The sequence below is a fragment of the Balaenoptera musculus genome, chromosome 6 (assembly GCF_009873245.2).
Source record: "Balaenoptera musculus isolate JJ_BM4_2016_0621 chromosome 6, mBalMus1.pri.v3, whole genome shotgun sequence".
Taxonomy (NCBI): domain Eukaryota; kingdom Metazoa; phylum Chordata; class Mammalia; order Artiodactyla; family Balaenopteridae; genus Balaenoptera; species Balaenoptera musculus.
This window is the reverse complement of record NC_045790.1, coordinates 65268136-65286799: the sequence shown is the minus strand read 5'-3', so window position 1 is coordinate 65286799 and position 18664 is coordinate 65268136. Positions and strand designations below refer to the sequence as shown.

The 18664-nt window shown below is 39.2% G+C and overlaps 1 protein-coding gene across 1 annotated transcript in view; it reads right to left on the bottom strand.

Annotated features, from left to right (window-relative positions):
- PGM5 (phosphoglucomutase 5) overlaps positions 1-18664 on the bottom strand; it is a 188365-nt gene that overhangs the window by 149114 nt on the left and 20587 nt on the right. Inside the window, exons 2-4 of the mRNA XM_036855685.1 lie at positions 14123-14285; positions 7032-7178; positions 3506-3631 (exon numbers count right to left, since the gene is read on the bottom strand). Coding sequence (XP_036711580.1) covers positions 3506-3631; positions 7032-7178; positions 14123-14285 — 436 coding nt within the window. The remainder of the gene's footprint in view (positions 1-3505; positions 3632-7031; positions 7179-14122; positions 14286-18664) is intronic.

Genomic DNA, 18664 nt, shown 5'->3' with positions numbered 1-18664 from the left:
ACACGGAACTCCTATGTGAAGAATGGAGGGCATCAAGGGACGCAAAGCACCCAATTCCGACATTACTGGGCTCTCAATCTAGCAGCGGGATGAGTCAAATCTACAGGTGAGTGACTGCAATGCTAAGTCTAGTTCTATTCAATGTATATTTATGAAATAATATGATCCAATAGCTTGAAAGAAGAAATGACCACAGGCAAGGCTTCAAGAAGGAGGCAGCATTTCTGGGAGGACTTGGAAGAATATAAATTTGACAGGAGTGAGGACGCCATCCAAATGGAAAGAACACTATGAGCAAGGGAACGGAGCCTGGGGTAGAACATACAGCAAGCACATCTGGGGATCAGCACATAATCCTGTTGGCTGAAATATATCAAAGTACTGCTTTCCATTTATTTTCCACTAATACAATTCAAACCTCAAATAGTGAACATCTTTTGATTTTTCCTGCCCAGCACCCATTTCCCCTTCCTCCGGTAGCAGCATCTTGGGTTTCCTTTGCAGAACCAATCCTTTCCCCACCTCAGTTCATGTGATCAGGATGTGGCTAAATCCTACTTACCCTGAGGCTGGGGAGGTGACCTAGGTCTGCCAGTCAGTATCCTCCATCCCTCAACCAGAGTGACTGATTCAGAGATGAACACACAGTACAAGCTAGGCAATGAGGCTCAAATCCAAAACATTGCTCAAACTATTTGGAAAGAGAAGCTGTCTTCCCTCTAGGCCAGGTAAAGCTAAGCTAAGAAACTGAAAGAGCCTTTTCTGGGGAAAAGAACCAGCCCAATAGGAAAAAAGCAAAACAGCCCAGCCAGAAGACCTCAGAGTGAAGCCCTTGGAAGATAAGTTCCACACATGGGCTCAGAGCTCCCAACAAAATTTTTAGTGCCTCACTCTTAAACATGCCAGGCAGCCAAGAACCACCAAACTTTTGAAGAATGCATTTAACATGAGACCCAAACAGAGAGAGTAAAGAGCAACCTGGAGAAAGCAGAAACTACACAGAGAGAAAAAATATTTTAAAGTATATTTCAGTCATATCCTAATAGAGATCAACAAGATGTGACAGAATGGCTAAAATTGAAGAGACTGACAATACCAAGTAGTGGTGAGGACATGGAGAAACTGAAGCCTTCATACTCTGCTGGTATTGCAAACGGTACACTTTGGAAAATAGTTTGGCAGTTTCTTATTAACCTAAACATATACATCATATGACCCAGCATTCCCACTCCTAAGTATTTATCCATCCAAGACAAAGGAAATCATATATCCCCATAAAGAACTTGTTCATAAAGCTTTATAGCAGCTTTGTTTTATAGTAGCCAAAATGTAAAAATAACCCTAATTGTATCAACTGGTGAATGGATAAACAATATGTAGTACATCCTTACTATGGAATACTACTTAATAGTAACAAGAAATAACTACTGATATATACAACACCATGAAGGCATCTCTAAAACATTATGGTGAGTGAAAGAAGCCTGAAGAAAAAGGCTACATATTGTATGCTTCCATTTATATGGCTTTCTGGAAAAGGCAAAACTGGGGCAGTTGGGGGGGCGTGGTGGACAAAAAGCAGATGAGTGATTGCCAGGGACTAGGGGAAGGAGGAGGGGTAAGACTATAAAGGGCCGCAAAAGAACTTGTGGAAGTGAGAGAAATATTGTATATCTTGATTGTCAGAGTGGTTACATGACTATATATGTTTGTCAATCCTCATGAAACTGTATACCAACAAGGTATCAATTTTACTACATATAAATTATATACCTCAGTAAACCTGACTTATTAAAAAAAGATATGGCATTCATGAAAGATGAATAGGAAGCTATTTTTAAAAAGAGATTATTTGGAAAACAAAAAAAAAAAGTTTTGGGAAATTAAAAATATGATAGTGGAATGAAAAACTTAATGGAAGGACTTGGAGATAAAGCTGAGGAAATCTCCCAGAAAGTAGCAAAAAACAAAGAGAAGGAAAATGGGTGGTGGGGGAAAGAATAGGATAATGAAAGGATCAGTCAAGCAGGGCCAATATCTAAACAACAGCCATTCTGGAAAGAAAGGAAAGAGAAAATAATGGAGGAAATCATCCAAGAAGTAATGCAAAAATATTTCCCAGAATTAAAGGACACAAGTATCTAGATTAAGAGGATCCTCCAAGTTCTCAGCACAATAGAGGAAAACAGTCTCACACTAAGACTCATCATTGTGAAAAGAAGGAACACTGAAGATATGTCAAAGGCCCTAAAAGCCTCCAGAAAAGAACAAAGAAAGATTTCATACCATAGATTAAAAATCAGAACAGCATCAGATTTCTCCAGTTCAGTAGGAATAGCTAGAAGACGATGGAGCAATGCCCTCAAACTTCTGAAGAAAAATAATATCCAACCTAGATTTCTATATCCAGATAAATAGCAATTCAGAGTGAGCACAGAAAAAAGGCATTTTCAGATATGCAATGACTCAAAACATTCACCTCCCATGAGCTTTCTCTCACAGAGTTCCTGGAGAACTTGTTCCAGGAACAAGTTTTGGAACTTGTTCCAAAATGTAGGAGTAAATCAAGAAAGTGGAAGACAAAGGATCCAGAAATAGGAGAGTCAGCATAAGAAAGGGGTAAAGGAAATTACAGGATGATGTTAAGTGGAGATTCAAGGACAACAGCAGCTCACAGAGCAACCAGTGCAGAGCAGAGGAGATCCCAGGTCTCCAGGAAAATGAAGTGAGAGAAGATATAGACACTGGGAGAATATGAGGGTTAAGAGTGGTAAATACACTTCACAAAACCTAAAGAGTGAGAAAACAGGACAATTACTAATTCCACAGAAGAAGTTGTTCTGTAAGGAAAATATAATTACAGTATTTTGCTTGGCTCAGCAGTGTTAGGATAATGTAGACAGTAGATACTGATCTTCCCAAAATGATGATATAATTAGTTTAAGGAAGTGTGCTTGGATTTAGTGACTGGAGAGGGTGAAAAAGAGCTACAACCTCATCTTCCATGGTATGAAGTCAGTAATGCCGCAAACTGAAAAATCAACAAGGAGCATTATATTCATAGTATTCAGTAACAGGAAGATCAATACTTTAAAAAAAAAAAAAAAAAAACAAAACACTGAAAGAGTTTTAAAAAAAAGGTAGCCTCTGAAAAGTAGGAAATTGGGGGAAGGAGTTGGGAATGGATTTTTTCATAATAAACTTTGAACTATTTGACCTTTTAAACTGTGTATGTATCAAAAACAATTTTAATAACTACAGTTTTGCTATCTCCACTCTAACAGGCATAGCCTCAAAACCTTTTGTTCAAGCTTTGTTTTCATTTGCATCAAAAGAGAGAAATTAGAGCCCTGAACCTTTCCAGAGCATCCCAAATACCTGAACACACACACACTGTATGAATATCTATAAATCCAGCCTTCCTCTTAATCCCAGAAACCCAACACACATTGAGGTCTCCTTTACCATTTCTTGCCCACCACTTGGTAGGAGAACACGCATTTACCTCCGTGCATGGCATCAATTCGGATCTTCAGTTGGCTGGGCCCAGTCAGCAAACTCTTGATGGCATTAAAGTCAAAGATGGTCCGAAGGAGGTTGAGATAGATATCCACTGGGTCCACTATCTCCACTAAGGATAGGGAAGCAAAAGGAGACACCAGTGACTACCCATGAAGGATACTTGGAAGCATAAAAAAAGCATGAAATTAGGATCACAATCACATCATAACCCCACACATTTACATGGGACGCGAAGTATCCATTTGCAGACAAAATCACAAATTAAAGCACAATCAAGATGCTGCAAAGTTTGCAGGTGATCAAAAGGTGTCAAAAATCTCAAGTTACAAACTCTTCTTTGCAAGTGAAAAAATCAACCACAAGAATAAAGTAGTTAAGATAAAACTATGCCTATTGTCGCTACTCCCACCTTCTTTCCCTCCCCCAAACTGCAACACCTCAATGCCAAGAGGCATCTTGGCACACCCGGTTGCCTCTCCTGTGGGGAATGGCCAAAGAATGACTCAACTGGCCTGAAACAAATCAAGAAGTGACCTCCGCAATGACCCCTACTTTCCAAATGCCATGGTGCCAGCCAGATCCAGGTTCTGAATTGGCGATGGAGGATATTTTTCTGAGTTTGTGTGAAGTCTCCTGCATGCCCAATCTAGTACCAGTTTCAGGGTGAGTGCCAGATATTTAGAAATCCTCATTAAACACAAATGTTCTCCAGTGTCCTGCACCACCCAATGACCAGGCAATCCAAAACAAGTCTTTTCTCGCTTATTTCACAGATTCGTAAAGCCCAGAATACATCACATTTTTCAACCTTGGCAATCAGTACATAATTAATACTCAGAAAGTACTTTTCCTAGAAGTAATAAATATTTTATTTTAAGCACTAAAATTTGTCCACGAGCCCTGCTTTTTAAATTCGTGGTTAAATTTTGAAACTTATGTATGCTGTTTCTCAAATTTTTCAAAAACATACTACTTTAGAATCCTGAAATACTTAAACCTGCACTAAAGATATTACCAATCCACCTTTAATAATTTTTAGTAAATCCAGGTGCAATATTTGATGGATGAGACTTTATATGTAATACGAAACTGTCCCTTCGTCTAGTCAAATACATGCCTAAAAATATTTTTTCTTGCACTTAAATCAAGGCAGTATGTGTGTCCATTCAAATATAATGTAATTACCGTTTACAGAACACAGATAGTTTTTAATCATCTTTTGATATTTGGAGGATATTAATCTATAAAATAAATTAAAAGTTAATATATATGAACTGTACATCTAAAAATGATTAACATGATGTACTTTACGTTACATATATTTTACCACAATAAAAAATTAATCTATAAAATAAAAGGTTATGGCCTGAATATGTTTGAAGTTTTACTCACTCTACAATTTAGGATAATATTTTTGGCAATTATTTCATTCTGGTTCTTTTCAGAAATTCCTGAACCACTTGTCTAAATACATTTGGTATTTATAGCAGATAACACATAGTACCAAACAGAAATGTAAAAAACAAGGAAGCAAGTAGAATTCCATGAAAACTGAAAGTTCACATCACATAGTTCATGCTCTTCATCCTTTAAGGTGAAATGTCAAAGACCGACTTGTTTCCAATTAACTCAAGCCTTGCTCAACATTTAAAACATCAAGAACACAGTACATAAATTATCTCAAATAATTATCTCCAAATTCTTCTTGGGAGCCAGGGAATGTCTCTTATCTACCTCGTGGTATCTGTAGCATTGTAGAAAACTCATCAAGCTAGCAATGTGGCTGGAGCAGTGGGCCTGAATCTGAGCTCACCAAAGATCTGGGTCTCTTGGACAACAAATACAATTGTGAAGATACCATAAATAAATAAATAAAATTTCTTCCTGATGGTAATACCTGCTTTTTCTTAGTCATCTTATTTGCCAGTCCTTCTAAACATATGTAATCAAGTACATTTAAGTCATTTGTTTAACATAAAATATCCCTTTCGGACTTCCCTGGTGGTGCAGTGGTTAAGAATCTGCCTGTCAATGAAATGCAGGGGACACTGGTTTGAGCCCTGGTGCGGGAAGATCCCACATGCCGCAGAGCAACTAAGCCCGCGCACCACAACTACTGAGCCTGCACTCTAGAACCCGTGAGCCACAACTAATGAGCCCGTGTGCCACAACTACTGAAGCCCGCACACCTAGAGCCCGTGCTCTGCAACAAGAGAAGCCACCACAATGAGAAGCCTGCACACCACAACGAAGAGTAGCCCCCGCTCGCCGCAACTAGAGAAAGCCTGCATGCAGCAACGAAGACTCAACGCAGACATACATACATACATACATACATACATACATAAAATTTGAAAATAAATAAATAAATAAAATATCCCTTGCTTTTAGTTGTCAAGCGATTGTGCAAGCGTGTGTGTGTGTGTATGTGTGCACACTCCCAACTAGATTAATAAAATCAGGAACTGTTGCTTCCAATAAATATCACATGGTTTTCAATTAATTTCTGCTCACTAGCTAAGCAAGCAATTGACTCAAAATCTTCCAAGACAAATGTGGTAGAGTTGGCCCAACACCGTGACTCCAAACAGTCCATTTCAAGCTCTTTTCTGTCCCTAAAATACCATGTGGCCATGAGCCAGGTATTTCACCTTTTCAACTAAATTAAATTAATTGTAGAATAAGGATATCATCTTAACACAAACTGGATTTAAGCTTATAGGGGCATTGAAGGAGTAAAAAATTGTTAGTTTTATTGCTACTTATATGCCTTCTAGGAAAAAGCAATAGGATAATATAGAGTGTGAAAAAATGATATGCATATACATGGCATTAATGTTGTTATATGGTTCAATATTAATCTACAAATTGAAAGGTTATAATGGAAGACTAAGAAGCTTTATTCATTCTACAATACAGGATAATATTTTTTGACAACTTCATCCCAGTTTTTTAATTCTTGAACCATTTTCCTAAATCCATTTGGTACTTTGTAAATTCCTTTGTAAAATCTCCTAACACGGAGTGTGATATAGAGCAGGTGATCAACAATTGTGCATTGAATCAACATGAACTGCGTGGTTCTGGCTTGGAAAAGAAATGCCTACCTTCCATGGGAAATTTTAATAACCCCACTACCTTTTAAGGTCTCTTCTTAATTATCTAAAGCATTTCGGTATGTTCACCTTAATTGCTTAGAAAAGCAAAGACACGTTTTGGCTTCACAGCCTATTCCTGGAACACTGTAAAAGAGTCAGCCATGAAATGTTCCCTATGTCAAAAATGATAGAGAGTTTGGAAGGTCGTTTTTGAAAGTTTGCCAGTTCTAAGTATCTTGGCTGCTCTCATTTCCCTCTGCACCACACTCAGATTACATCTACTTATCAAGTGCCACTCCCGAGATTGATAATTCCATCACTTTCGTGTGTGCTTTTCCCTGAAGAAAAAACCAGAGTCACCCCCATCCACGGAGTTATTCTGATTTCTTCAAAATACAGTTTCTCTGTTACCTCTAAATGGTTTGAATTTGTTCTCCAGGTCAAACTCTTGTCTTCCTAGTCGAGACAGGTCGATTCGTAAATCAGGGCATATGGTGTATTCCTCGATTGTTTTGCTGATCTGATAGATTTTGTCTGAGACGACATCCGGCGCAGGACCTAAAATTCGAAAATAATGCACCACCAAAAATAAATCTGCTTAAAAATTCAATCAGAGGAATGTTAGCTCCTCCTCCACCAAGCAGGAGAAAGATTCATTTGTGCTCTAGACAACAGTCAACAGTTCACAGTTTGATGTGCCTCGATATTTCTTATCTTTCCACTCTGGAGGAAACGTGGCCAGCCTCACCTGTTCCATGTAGGCCACTAACCCACATGTTTGTTTGTTTTAATCCACATTAAACAATGTGGACATTCTAAACAATGATATGTCTTCCCTAAAAATAGTTGCACACCTGCCAGGGAGACCTGGTTATGTCATCAGCTTTATTCAGGATATGAGACACAAACAGGATACGCATTTGACAGAACTGAGGGATTCCAGATTTTAACTGCAGCTTCCCAAGTGCACCTAGAGAAAGAAAATACGATTTCTACTCCCAGATCTGCTGCCTATTTGATGCATAAGCTGACCAGGGTACATTATTTTCCCCAACTCACACTCTGTAGTGTCTCCCAAGTTTTTAAAGTGAGGTTTAAAATATCTGATGCACTTCCTCACAAGGTCAAGCTGACAGTTAAGGTCAAGTGATAGGCTTTAAATGAACTGAACATGAAATCAATGGTTGTCCTCCTTTAATTTTTCTTTTCTTTTTAATTTTTATATCTTCATGCAAGCAACTTCAGGTTTTTTACAACGAGTTTGGGAATCAAATAAATAAGTAGATTGAAAGATCTAAAATGTAAATAATTGATAACTTTGTGTATTGACCTCACTCACCAGCTATATTATAACTTTCTACTGAACAGAAATTATTTCTTGATTTCTTTTATATCCCAGCGCTTAGAGCTACACTGTCCAATTCAATAGCTGCTAGCCACATGTGGCTCTTGAACACCTGAAATGTGACTAATCAAATTGACATTGCTGCAATTATAAAATACACATCAAATTTTGAAGAGTTAATAGAAAAATAGAATACATTACACTAATAATTTTTATAGTAACATGTTGAAGTGATAATATTTTGGATATATTAAGTTAAATAAAATATATTATTCATTTCACCTGCTTCTTTTTACTTTTTTAGGTAGCTACTAGAAAATTTTTAATTACAAATGTGGCTCACAATATATTTCTTTCTTTTTTTTAACATCTTTATTGGAGTATAATTGCTTTACAATGGTGTGTTAGTTTCTGCTTTATAACAAAGTGAATCAACTATACATATACATATATCCCCATATCTCCTCCCTCTTGCATCTCCCTCCCACCCTCCCTATCCCACCCCTCTATGTGGTCACAAAGCACCGAGCTGATCCCCCTGAGCTATGCGGCCGCTTCCCACTAGCTATCTATTTTACATTTGATAGTGTATATATGTCCATGCCACTCTCTTCGTCCCAGCTTACCCTTCCACCTCCCTGTGTCCTCAAGTCCATTCTCTATGTCTGAGTCTTTATTCCTGTCCTGCCCCTAGGTTCTTCAGAACCTTATTTTTTTTTTTTTTTTAGATTCTGTATATATGTGTTAGCATATGGTATTTCTTTTTCTCTTTCTGACTTACTTCACTCTGTATGACAGACTCTAGGCCCATCCACCTCACTACAAATAACTCAATTTCGTTTCTTTTTATGGCTGAGTAATATTCCATTGTATATATGTGCCACATCTTCTTTATCCATTCATCTGTCGATGGACACTTAGGTTGCTTCCATGTGCTGGCTATTGTAAATAGAGCTGCAATGAACATTGTGGTACATGACTCTTTTTGAACTATGGTTTTCTCAGGGTATATGCCCAGTAGTGGGATTGCTGGGTTCTATGGTAGTTCTATTTTTAGATTTTTAAGGAACCTCCATACTGTTCTCCATAGTGGCTGTATCAATTTACATTCCCACCAACAGTGCAAGAGGGTTCCCTTTTCTCCACACCCTCTCCAGCATTTATTGTTTGTAGATTTTTTGATGAGGGCCATTCTGACCAGTGTGAGGTGATACCTCATTGTAGCTTTAATTTGCATTTCTCTAATGATTAGTGATGTTGAGCATCTTTTCATGTGTTTGTTGGCAATCTGTATATCTTCTTTGGAGAAATGTCTATTTAGGTCTTCTGCCCATTTTTGGATTGGGTTGTTTGTTTTTTTGATGTTGAGCTGCATGAGCTGCTTCACAATATATTTCTATTGGACAGTGCTGCCTTAGAGCATAGCACTGTTACCGTCTCCCAAAAAAGGTTCACTGAACACATAAAAAGGAATAATGACCAAACTCATCAAGTTGCATACATTAAATATGTGCCAGTTTTTTATATATCAATTACATCTCAATAAAGGGGGGGGGGGAAAGGAATAGCAATAGCACCATTTCAGTGGATGGAAAAGAGCCTAGTAGATTTTACCCACATTTTCTCGTATAGGAAAAGTGAAGACCACAAAGAAGTAAACATAGCCCTTCTCAACTTCACTCCTTACCATTTTTTATTCTTCTGCAAAACTTAAAAAGTAAATAGTGTTATTTAGTTTTTGCATTTTTTTATGCTTGCCAGATGATACATGTCTATCCCTCTGCCTCCCAGGCACCACACTATGTTCTTGGGATGTTTCCATCACATTTTAAAAGTCTCCATCTGAGTTTGTTTGCCAAAGCACACTGATTTCCAAAAGCAACACTGATAACCTCTGAGTTCATCAACATCCTCTGCATCCCTTCACATCTTCCCAGTTCTTGACATCTTCCACTCCAGTGACTTCCCTCTTCATTTTAGTCAATTCCTAGTACAGTCATACCATAAGTATTATTGTCTTTTGATATGCTTCTTGCAAAAATATCAAATTTGAGTATCTTAATCCCACAAATTCCTAATCTTTCTTCTACCCTACTTTGTACCCCTGTGAACCTGTTCCTCATTCCTATACTGATGCCCAACATCACTTGATTACTCCCAGGCCATCGGTCCATTTCATTTCACTGGTCTCTTATCCCAGAAGGACCCTATGGTCTAGCATTTGAGCCTTGCCTTTGTTAGTATAATAAGACAAGCCAACATTTGTTGAAACTTACACATACCACATTTCACATCATATGTGGAATTCAGCATTCACAAAAAGCAGATGAAGTAAGAATTATTAGTATCCTCATTTTCCAAATAAGGAAACTGAAATTGGAAGAGGTGACCTTAACAAAGGTCACATCACTCGTGTGACAGAGGCTGGGTTTGACTCCTAATAGTCTGATGTCAGCTCAGACACTCTTAACAACTACCAGCCCACCTTATGCTCTGCCATGCCCACACTGCCATTCCCCAATCCCGGGACATCACCATCATCTGCTCCATTGCTGCTATTCCCATACTCCCCCCATGCATTGCTGAAGGCAGTCATGAAATTACACCAACTGGCTCCCCCAAAGAATGAGACTGCTTAACTTCACCTCGGTCCTCACAACCCCTCAGGAATCCTCAACAAATTTCCCAGAGGACCTTTTAGAAGACATCTCCATTTATCCCCTTCTCTATCCTTTCCCCATTATCTTAGCAAGTAACATTTCCTCTTCTTTTTTTTCAACAGATATAGGCAACTATTTCCCAAAACTTCCACTCTGTACCCTCAAAGTGCTTTTTTCCCCCATCTCTGCCTTCTTACTCAGAAGTTCTACCTACTTCTTGGAATCTAGGTTCCAAATGAGCTCCACAGCTTATGAGTTCTGTGACATTGGACAAGTTTTTTAAACCATGAGGATTAAATGAGAACATGTATGTAAAGTTCTGACAATGAAGCTTGGCACACTGTAATTATTCAAAAAAATCAGTATTTTTATTACTGATTCCTTTTGTCCTCTAGCACTTTCTCCCCTATTTAACAACATGCTCAGAAAGGTCCTGTCCTCTAAATAATTTAAAAGCAACATAGCTTTAGATGTGTCCTATTTCCCTGGATGTGCCTACTAATTCTATAGACACTTTGCTTTTAACTTACACCATAAGATGTATTTGTATGACACCCAATAGAAGAGATGAATGTCTGCAACTTCAGATGAAGGATAACATGGTAAAACTCACTCTAAGTGGGAAGAAGCCAAATGAATCTCTCTATGCCATCAGGAATGTTAGTCTCATTAATGATGCCAAGACATGTAAACATGAAGAATTAAATGTAAGAGGAAGGACTTTCAACAGAGTTAAAGGCTAAACGATAAGTTCAACCCCATCCCCCTATTCAGGATATGACTGAACAGGTCTCATAACCTCCTGTAATTCGGTCTACGAAATGGTTATTTAAATAATATCTTCCCCTTTTATGCCTCACAAGTTATCATAGAGATGACTGAGATTCTCTTGCAAGATACGAAGTCAGACATTAATTTAAATGCTTAAATACGTTATTTAGTTTGGCAACTTATATATTACATTGCTCTATAAATTGCCATTTTCTGAGCTCATGAAATGTCCTGTGTTATCAGTGTGCAGAACAGCTACGCATTGCATATTTTTTCCTGAAATATTTAGTAGCTGCCGCAAGACTAGATGTTGGCCCTAGGTGTGCTTCTTAGTGAAGCAGGGTTTCTTGAATTACACTTTCAAGAATGAGGCTCTTCATAAGGTGTTTTTTTTAACACTTGATGTGAGTAATGTTCTTTCTTTGGATAATGTCCAAAATGGCTGCAAGGAGGGGGCAATCATGTACTTCTCCTTCAGGACGTGCTATTTTGCCTGGGCCAGGAATGCTTCATAATGGCAACAGTTGTTGGTTAAAATTCAGCTCCCACCCACATATACACGAAGACTCAGTATTCTAGATTAAAAGAGATTTAAGAGACTTAAAAACCAAATGCAGGGGGGTGGGATGAATTGGGAGATTGAGATTGACATATTTACACTACTATGTATAAAATAGGTAACTAATGAGAACCTACTACATAGCACAGGTAACTCTACTCAGTGCTCTGTGGTGACCTAAATGGGAAGAAAATCTTAAAAAGAGGGGATATATGTATACGTATAACTAATTCACCTTGCTGTACAGCAGAAAGTAACACAACATTGTAAAGCAACTATACTCCAATAAAAATTAATTTAAAAAATAAATAAATAAAATTAAAATTTAAAAAAACAAATGCAATGCATGGTTCTGGGATAAATCTTGGTTTGAACAAAACAGATGTAAATAACATCTGGGGGATACTTGGAAAATTCTGAATACAGATTAGGTTTTAGATGATATTAGAGAATTAGTATTATTTTTGTTAGGTGTGATCATGTAGTTATATAGGAATACGTCTTTATTTTAAAGAGATGTCAGAAATATTTAGGTGCAAAATATCTTCATGCTGTAATTTACCTTAAAATTCTTCAGAGGAAAAAAATAAGCAAAATGGAAAAACAAAGTAATGGATACATGGTATCCATTTATTATCCTTCCTACCTTTATATATGTTCAAAAAATTTTTTAGTTCACCCCTAAACACATATCCCACCTTACTAGGACTTCTAAACTATAAATTTCTATAAATATAAGAAAAAGTGAAATAACTCTAGGCATGTCAGTGAGAGAAAGTCAACACTATAGGAAAGAGAGAATGTAGGACTTATGCTAAGGAGTCATCTGTCTGACCATGTGATCTTGAGCAAACAGCCTCTCAGGGCTTTGATTTGTTCACCTATAAAATGACAGGAATGATCTAAATGATTTTGAGGGTCTGTGCCAACTTTAAAATCCAGAGTCCTTCCATGTCAGATAAGCATCAACATTCAACCGTTTCACTGTGCTGAGGAGTACAGAGGACCAAAATGGGTTTGAGACCCCGTTATGCCATTTCCTCGTCATGTCACCCTGGGCGACATGATGCTAAATTTTATGTGTCAACTTGCTTTGGCCACAGACAGCCCAGATGTTCATTTAAACGTTATTCTGGGTATGTCTGTGAGGGTGTTTCTGGATAAGATTAACATTTGAATCAGTAGACTGAGTAAAGCAGATGGCCCTCCCCAGCGTGGCTGGGCCTCATCCAACCCACTGAAGGACTGGACAGAACAAAAAACTGAGAAAGGGAGAATTCACTCTCCGCCTGACTGTTTCCAGCTGACACACTGGCCCCTCCTGCCTTCAGAAATGGACTCAGACTGGACCTTACACTCTGCTGCTTCTCAGGCCTTCGGACTCAGATCAGAACCATACCATCCATTGGCTCTCCTGGGCCTCCAGCTTGCTGACCAAAGATCTTGGGACTTCGCTGCCTCCATAATCACATGAGCCAATTCCTTATAATAAATCTCTATACAGATCTTCCTCAACTTACAGTGGAGTTATAGTCCGATCAACCCATTGTAAATTGAAAATATTGTAAGTCGAAAATGCATTTAATACACCTAACATCATGGCTTAGCCTAGCCTACCTTAAGAGTGCTCAGGACACCGACGTTAGTCAACACTTTTACAAAATCATCTATCACAAAGCCTATTTTATAGTAAAGTGTTGAATATCTCATATAATTTATTGAATACTTACTGAAACTAAAAAACAGAAATGATTGAATGAGTACAGAACGGTTGTAAGTGTATTGGCTGTTTACCCTTGTGATTGGGTGGGAGCTGCATTCGCTGCCCCTGCCCAGGATCACGAGAGAGAATCATACCATGCACACATTGCTAGCCCAGGAAAAGATCAAAATTCAAATGAAGTAGTTTCTATTGAATGCATATTGCTTTTACACCATTGTAAAGTCAAAAAATCTCTAAATCAAACCATCGTAGGTTGGAGTCCATCTATGTGTCCTATTGGTTCTGCTTCTCTGGAAAACCCTGACTAATACAGGCACCTCACTAGATTTTTCTGAGCCATTTTCTCTCCGCCTTACTTATCTACCATCAGTGGGTCACTGTAAGACTATGACAATATAAGGAGAAAGAAATCATGACAATTAAGGCATATTCTGAACCACATACCTCCATTGGCAACATTAAATTTCACTCCAAACTCTCCCCCCGGTCCTCCAGGGCAGTGGCTGGCTGTCAGGATGATTCCACCAGCTGCCTTGATCTTTCTGATAATGCAGGAAACAGCAGGTGTCGACAAGATGCCATTCTGTCCAATAATCAGTCGACCAATCTAGATTAGCCAAGGAAAAAAAATCAAGCCAGTTACATGGGATTGAAGTGCATTTCAATGAGAAAGTGTCCCAGGCTCTGTTAGCACACACTAATCACTTGGCAAAAAGAACTGAGTGGGGTTAAGGTCGGGGGCATGTGTAGGGGGGTGGGAGGAAGGGTAGCTCAGGCGTTGTCTTTCCTTCCCCATGTCTTCAAGACCATTTGGGACACCCACATCTCACAGTCAGTTATTAACCTGTAAATGGGATCTGCCTCATCGATTTTCAGTAGTTTAAAACACGTGCTTTTGCTGTACACCTGAAACTAATGACGTTGTTAATCACCTATACTCCAATATGAAATAAAAATTTTTTTAATATATTAAAAAAAACACCCACTTCTGATGACCAAAGGGTTAGCTTGAATCACACGAGAAGTTCTTAGTTTGTTACTGGCTTAGAAACCGCACGTGTACATGCTGGAAATTACAAGAAAAAAAAACAGAGCACTTCTCTGCTTCACCTTCTTTCCCTGCCTCAGCACAAGCTCACACAGTAGGGACCTGATTTGCTACATCCTCATCATCTGCAAGTGTGTTTTAACTGCACTTGGAAGGCCCAGTCTCCTGAAGGCAGAAGTCCTATTTTGGCAGAATGTGCTAGGGACATTGGAGAAATCCAGCCATGCTAGGCAGAGATCTAGAGGTCATCCATCAGTGTGGCCAGACTCTCTATAGCTACAAAACTGATTTTTTTTCAAAGAAAGAAAACAGCATAGCCCTGCAGAGCATTACTCCATGTGTTTTGTTTTAAAATAGGGCCCAACCTCATCCAATCCAGTGGTTCTCAAATGTTGCTACAAATCAGAATCATTAGTGAAGCCTAGAGAATTCTAGTACTAAGTAGTCTAGTAGTCTAGTCCGGTACTAAGACTGCATTCCAGACCAATTATATTGGAATCTCGGGGTGGGATTCTGAGCTCCACAGTTGTTTCCAGCATTCAGCCAAGTTTGGTGATCAAACCCCCTCGCTACTCAAAGGGCCAGCGGCATGGGCATTACCTGCGAGCCTGGGAGAAATGTAAAACCTCAAGCCCTACCCCATACCTACTGAATAAGAATCAGTATTTAGCAAGATCCCCACCCCTTCTCCACATAATTCATTTGTCTATTAAAGTTTGAGAAGTACCAACATAGCCCAGCAACCAAAACCAGCTCCTGTGTCCAGCTCAACAGCAAAGTTACCCTGGCACCAACAATAGCATCGGTGGAAGTAGGTCACTGACCAGATATGACAATGAAAAAATATACAGAAAAAAAAATTTTTTAAAGGGCAAACACAAGAGCTCCAAAAACAAAGCAGTCTTGCGATAATTTAGTATAGAAAGACCCACACTCCACAACATCCCCAGAGTACATATTTTCAAGTGGATGAGGCAGATTATAAACAAATAAGCCTAATAGTAGTAGTGGTAGTAGTAATTACTAGCTGGATACATATTGGGAAAAATCAGCAGGTTTCTGTGATAGAGAATAATGGGGTGTTAATTTTAATAATAACAGTAACAATTATAGCAATAATAGCTAAGGGAGCTTGGATTTTATTCTAAGTACAAGGGGAATCCATAGAAAGGTTTTAAGCAGTGGAAGTGACCTGATATCAGTTACATTTTTTAAAGATCATGGGCTGAGCAATCCAAAAGATCATATTAAAAAGCAAGTCATTCACATCAGCAAAGCATTCCAATGACTGTCCTTGTCTCCCACCAACCCCAGGTAAAGTCAAACTCTTCATAGTCTACCAGGCCCTACATGATCTGACCGCCATCACCTGCCATTCTCCACTTCCCTCCCTCCCTCTGCTCCGGCCACACTGGCTGGTTTGCTGCTCCTCACACACATCAAGTGTGCTCAGCGTCTTCCCATTTGCTCTTTCCTCTCCTTAGAGCACTCTTATCCAGGTATTCATAAGCCTGCCCCACCCCATCCTTTGGGTTACTGTTTCAACGTCAACTAATCAAAGATAGCACCCTTGACAGCCCTATACAGTACAGCACCCATAAGTCCCTAATTTCTCTACTGTCCTCTATTTTCTTTATCCTGTTTAGTCTTCTGTATTACACATATTACCCCTTAATATTTTCCATTTTATCTGTTTATTTTCCCACTATATATAAGTTCTAAGGACTTTGGTTTTTTCACTGCTATACTCTGAGTATCTAGAACAAACTCAGCATATACTAAGTACACAATAAATATATGTTGAATTAATTAATTGGAAAAAATGAATGAATGATGAGTGAGCAGCTGCAATATGAAAAATGCATTAGAGAGTGACAAGAGCAAAAGGAGAAAGATCAGATGGAAGGCTCTCACGGCAGAGCTGAGTGTGGATAGCGTCTTGGACTAGACCAGAGGCAGCAGAAATGAAGAGAAGTGATTACATTTGAATGTATTTTTGGAAGGAGAATGAACAGAACATGTGCGTGGAATGAAATATGGAAGAGAGGCGCTAGAGTAGCCAGCCTCTAAGATGGCCCCCAATGATCTGTGCGTTCTGGCATTCATGCCTCGGTGCGGTCCCCTCCCACAGCGAATAAGGCAGATCTGAGTGATTAGTAGAACATTGCAGAAGTGATGGTGTGTAACTTCCAATAAATGGCGTTGCTGCTTCTGCCTTGCTCTCTTGGGTTGTTCACTCTGGGGGAAGCAGCCACCACGTCACCAGGACACTCAAGGAGCCCTGTGTAGTCACCTGAATGGAGAGGACCTGAAGCCTCCCACCAACAGCCAGCACCCACTTGCCAGCCGTGCAGGTGAGCCACCTTGCACTAGATCCTCCAGCCCTTCAAGCCTTCATATGACAAAGCCCCCACCAATATGCAACTGTGACCGAGTCAGAACAACCTACCTCCTGTCCCACAGAAACTATGAGTAACAGTAAATATTTGTTTATTTTAAGCCACTAAGTTCTGTCATAATTTCTTACACAGAAATAAATAACTAAAACAGGGGCAGTGAGGAAAGGAGCCAACTCACAGCTTCTACCTTTAATAACTTGATGGATGGTGGTGCCATTGATTAAGATGGGAAAGACAAAGGATAAAAATTATACTCATATTTTAGCCAGAGCCAAGATAAATCATGTTCCACATGCTTTTGTTAAAATTTATTTAGTCATTCAACTTATTTTATTGAGTATTACCATGAAACAGGCAATGTAGAAGACCCTGCAGGTACAGTAATGAATACAAATTAATCACTACCCTCAAGGAGTAAACCTGCAGATTCAAGAATCTGAAAAATATTTGTAACTTTTGTTCATAATTTTGTCTCTCTCCCATTTTTCAGAATTATTCTTAAAGAAATAATCTTTAAAGGGGAAAAAGGTATGTATGTGTAGACATTTCCTACAGTGGTATTCATTAGAGGTGAAAATTTTTTAAAAATCATTATAAATGTCTAATAATGAAGAACCTATAAAATAAAGTGTGATGTATCAACTTATGGAATATTCTCCAGCCATCTAAAAGGATTATTATGAAGACCGAGCACCTGTGGCAGACTTGGTGAGCAGTCCACAAAAAGTTATGCTTCCCTTTCACAGGGCAGAACTGTTGCTGCACAGCAGCTGCCCAGCCAGGGGCTACATTTTCCAGACCACCCTTGCATCTAGGTGTGGCCACATGACCAGTTCTCGCAATGAGTGATAAACTATGAGAATGAGAACAGAAGTAATGTGTGTCCCTTCTGGGCTAAGGATGTTAAGGAGTAGATACGTCTTCTCCTCATTGCATATTTCCCCTTCCACAAACTCAACACAGGTGACCACACAGCTCTAGGAGATGCCAGAGGAAGAAAATGGAAAGAACCTGGGTCCCTAACTCACAGGATGGACAAGAGTCTTTGTTCATCAGCAAAATCCCCATTGGACTATTATGTGAGTGAGAAATAATTTTCTATTGTTTTTAAGGGAATAAAAATTGCCGAGGAGACCTTCAAGTCTCCTGGCAGAGAAGTAAGACAGGGAGGTCCCCTTCCTCCCCACAAATACATCAGAAATACATCTACATGTGGAACAACTCCTACAGAACACCTACTGAACGCTAGCAGAAGACCTGACTTCCCAAAAGCCGTGCGGCTGACAAGGTCTTGGTGCTCCAGCTGGGTGTCAGGCCTGTGCCTCTGAGGAGGGAGAGCCGAGGTCAGGACATTGGTCCACCAGAGACCTCCCAGCTCCACAAATATCAAATGGCAAAAGCTCTCCCAGAGATCACCATCTCAACGCTAAGACCCAGCTCCACTCAATGACCAGCAAGCTACAGTGCTGGACACCCTAAGTCAAACAATTAGCAAGACAGGAACACAACCACACTGATTAGCAGAGAGGCTGCCTAAAA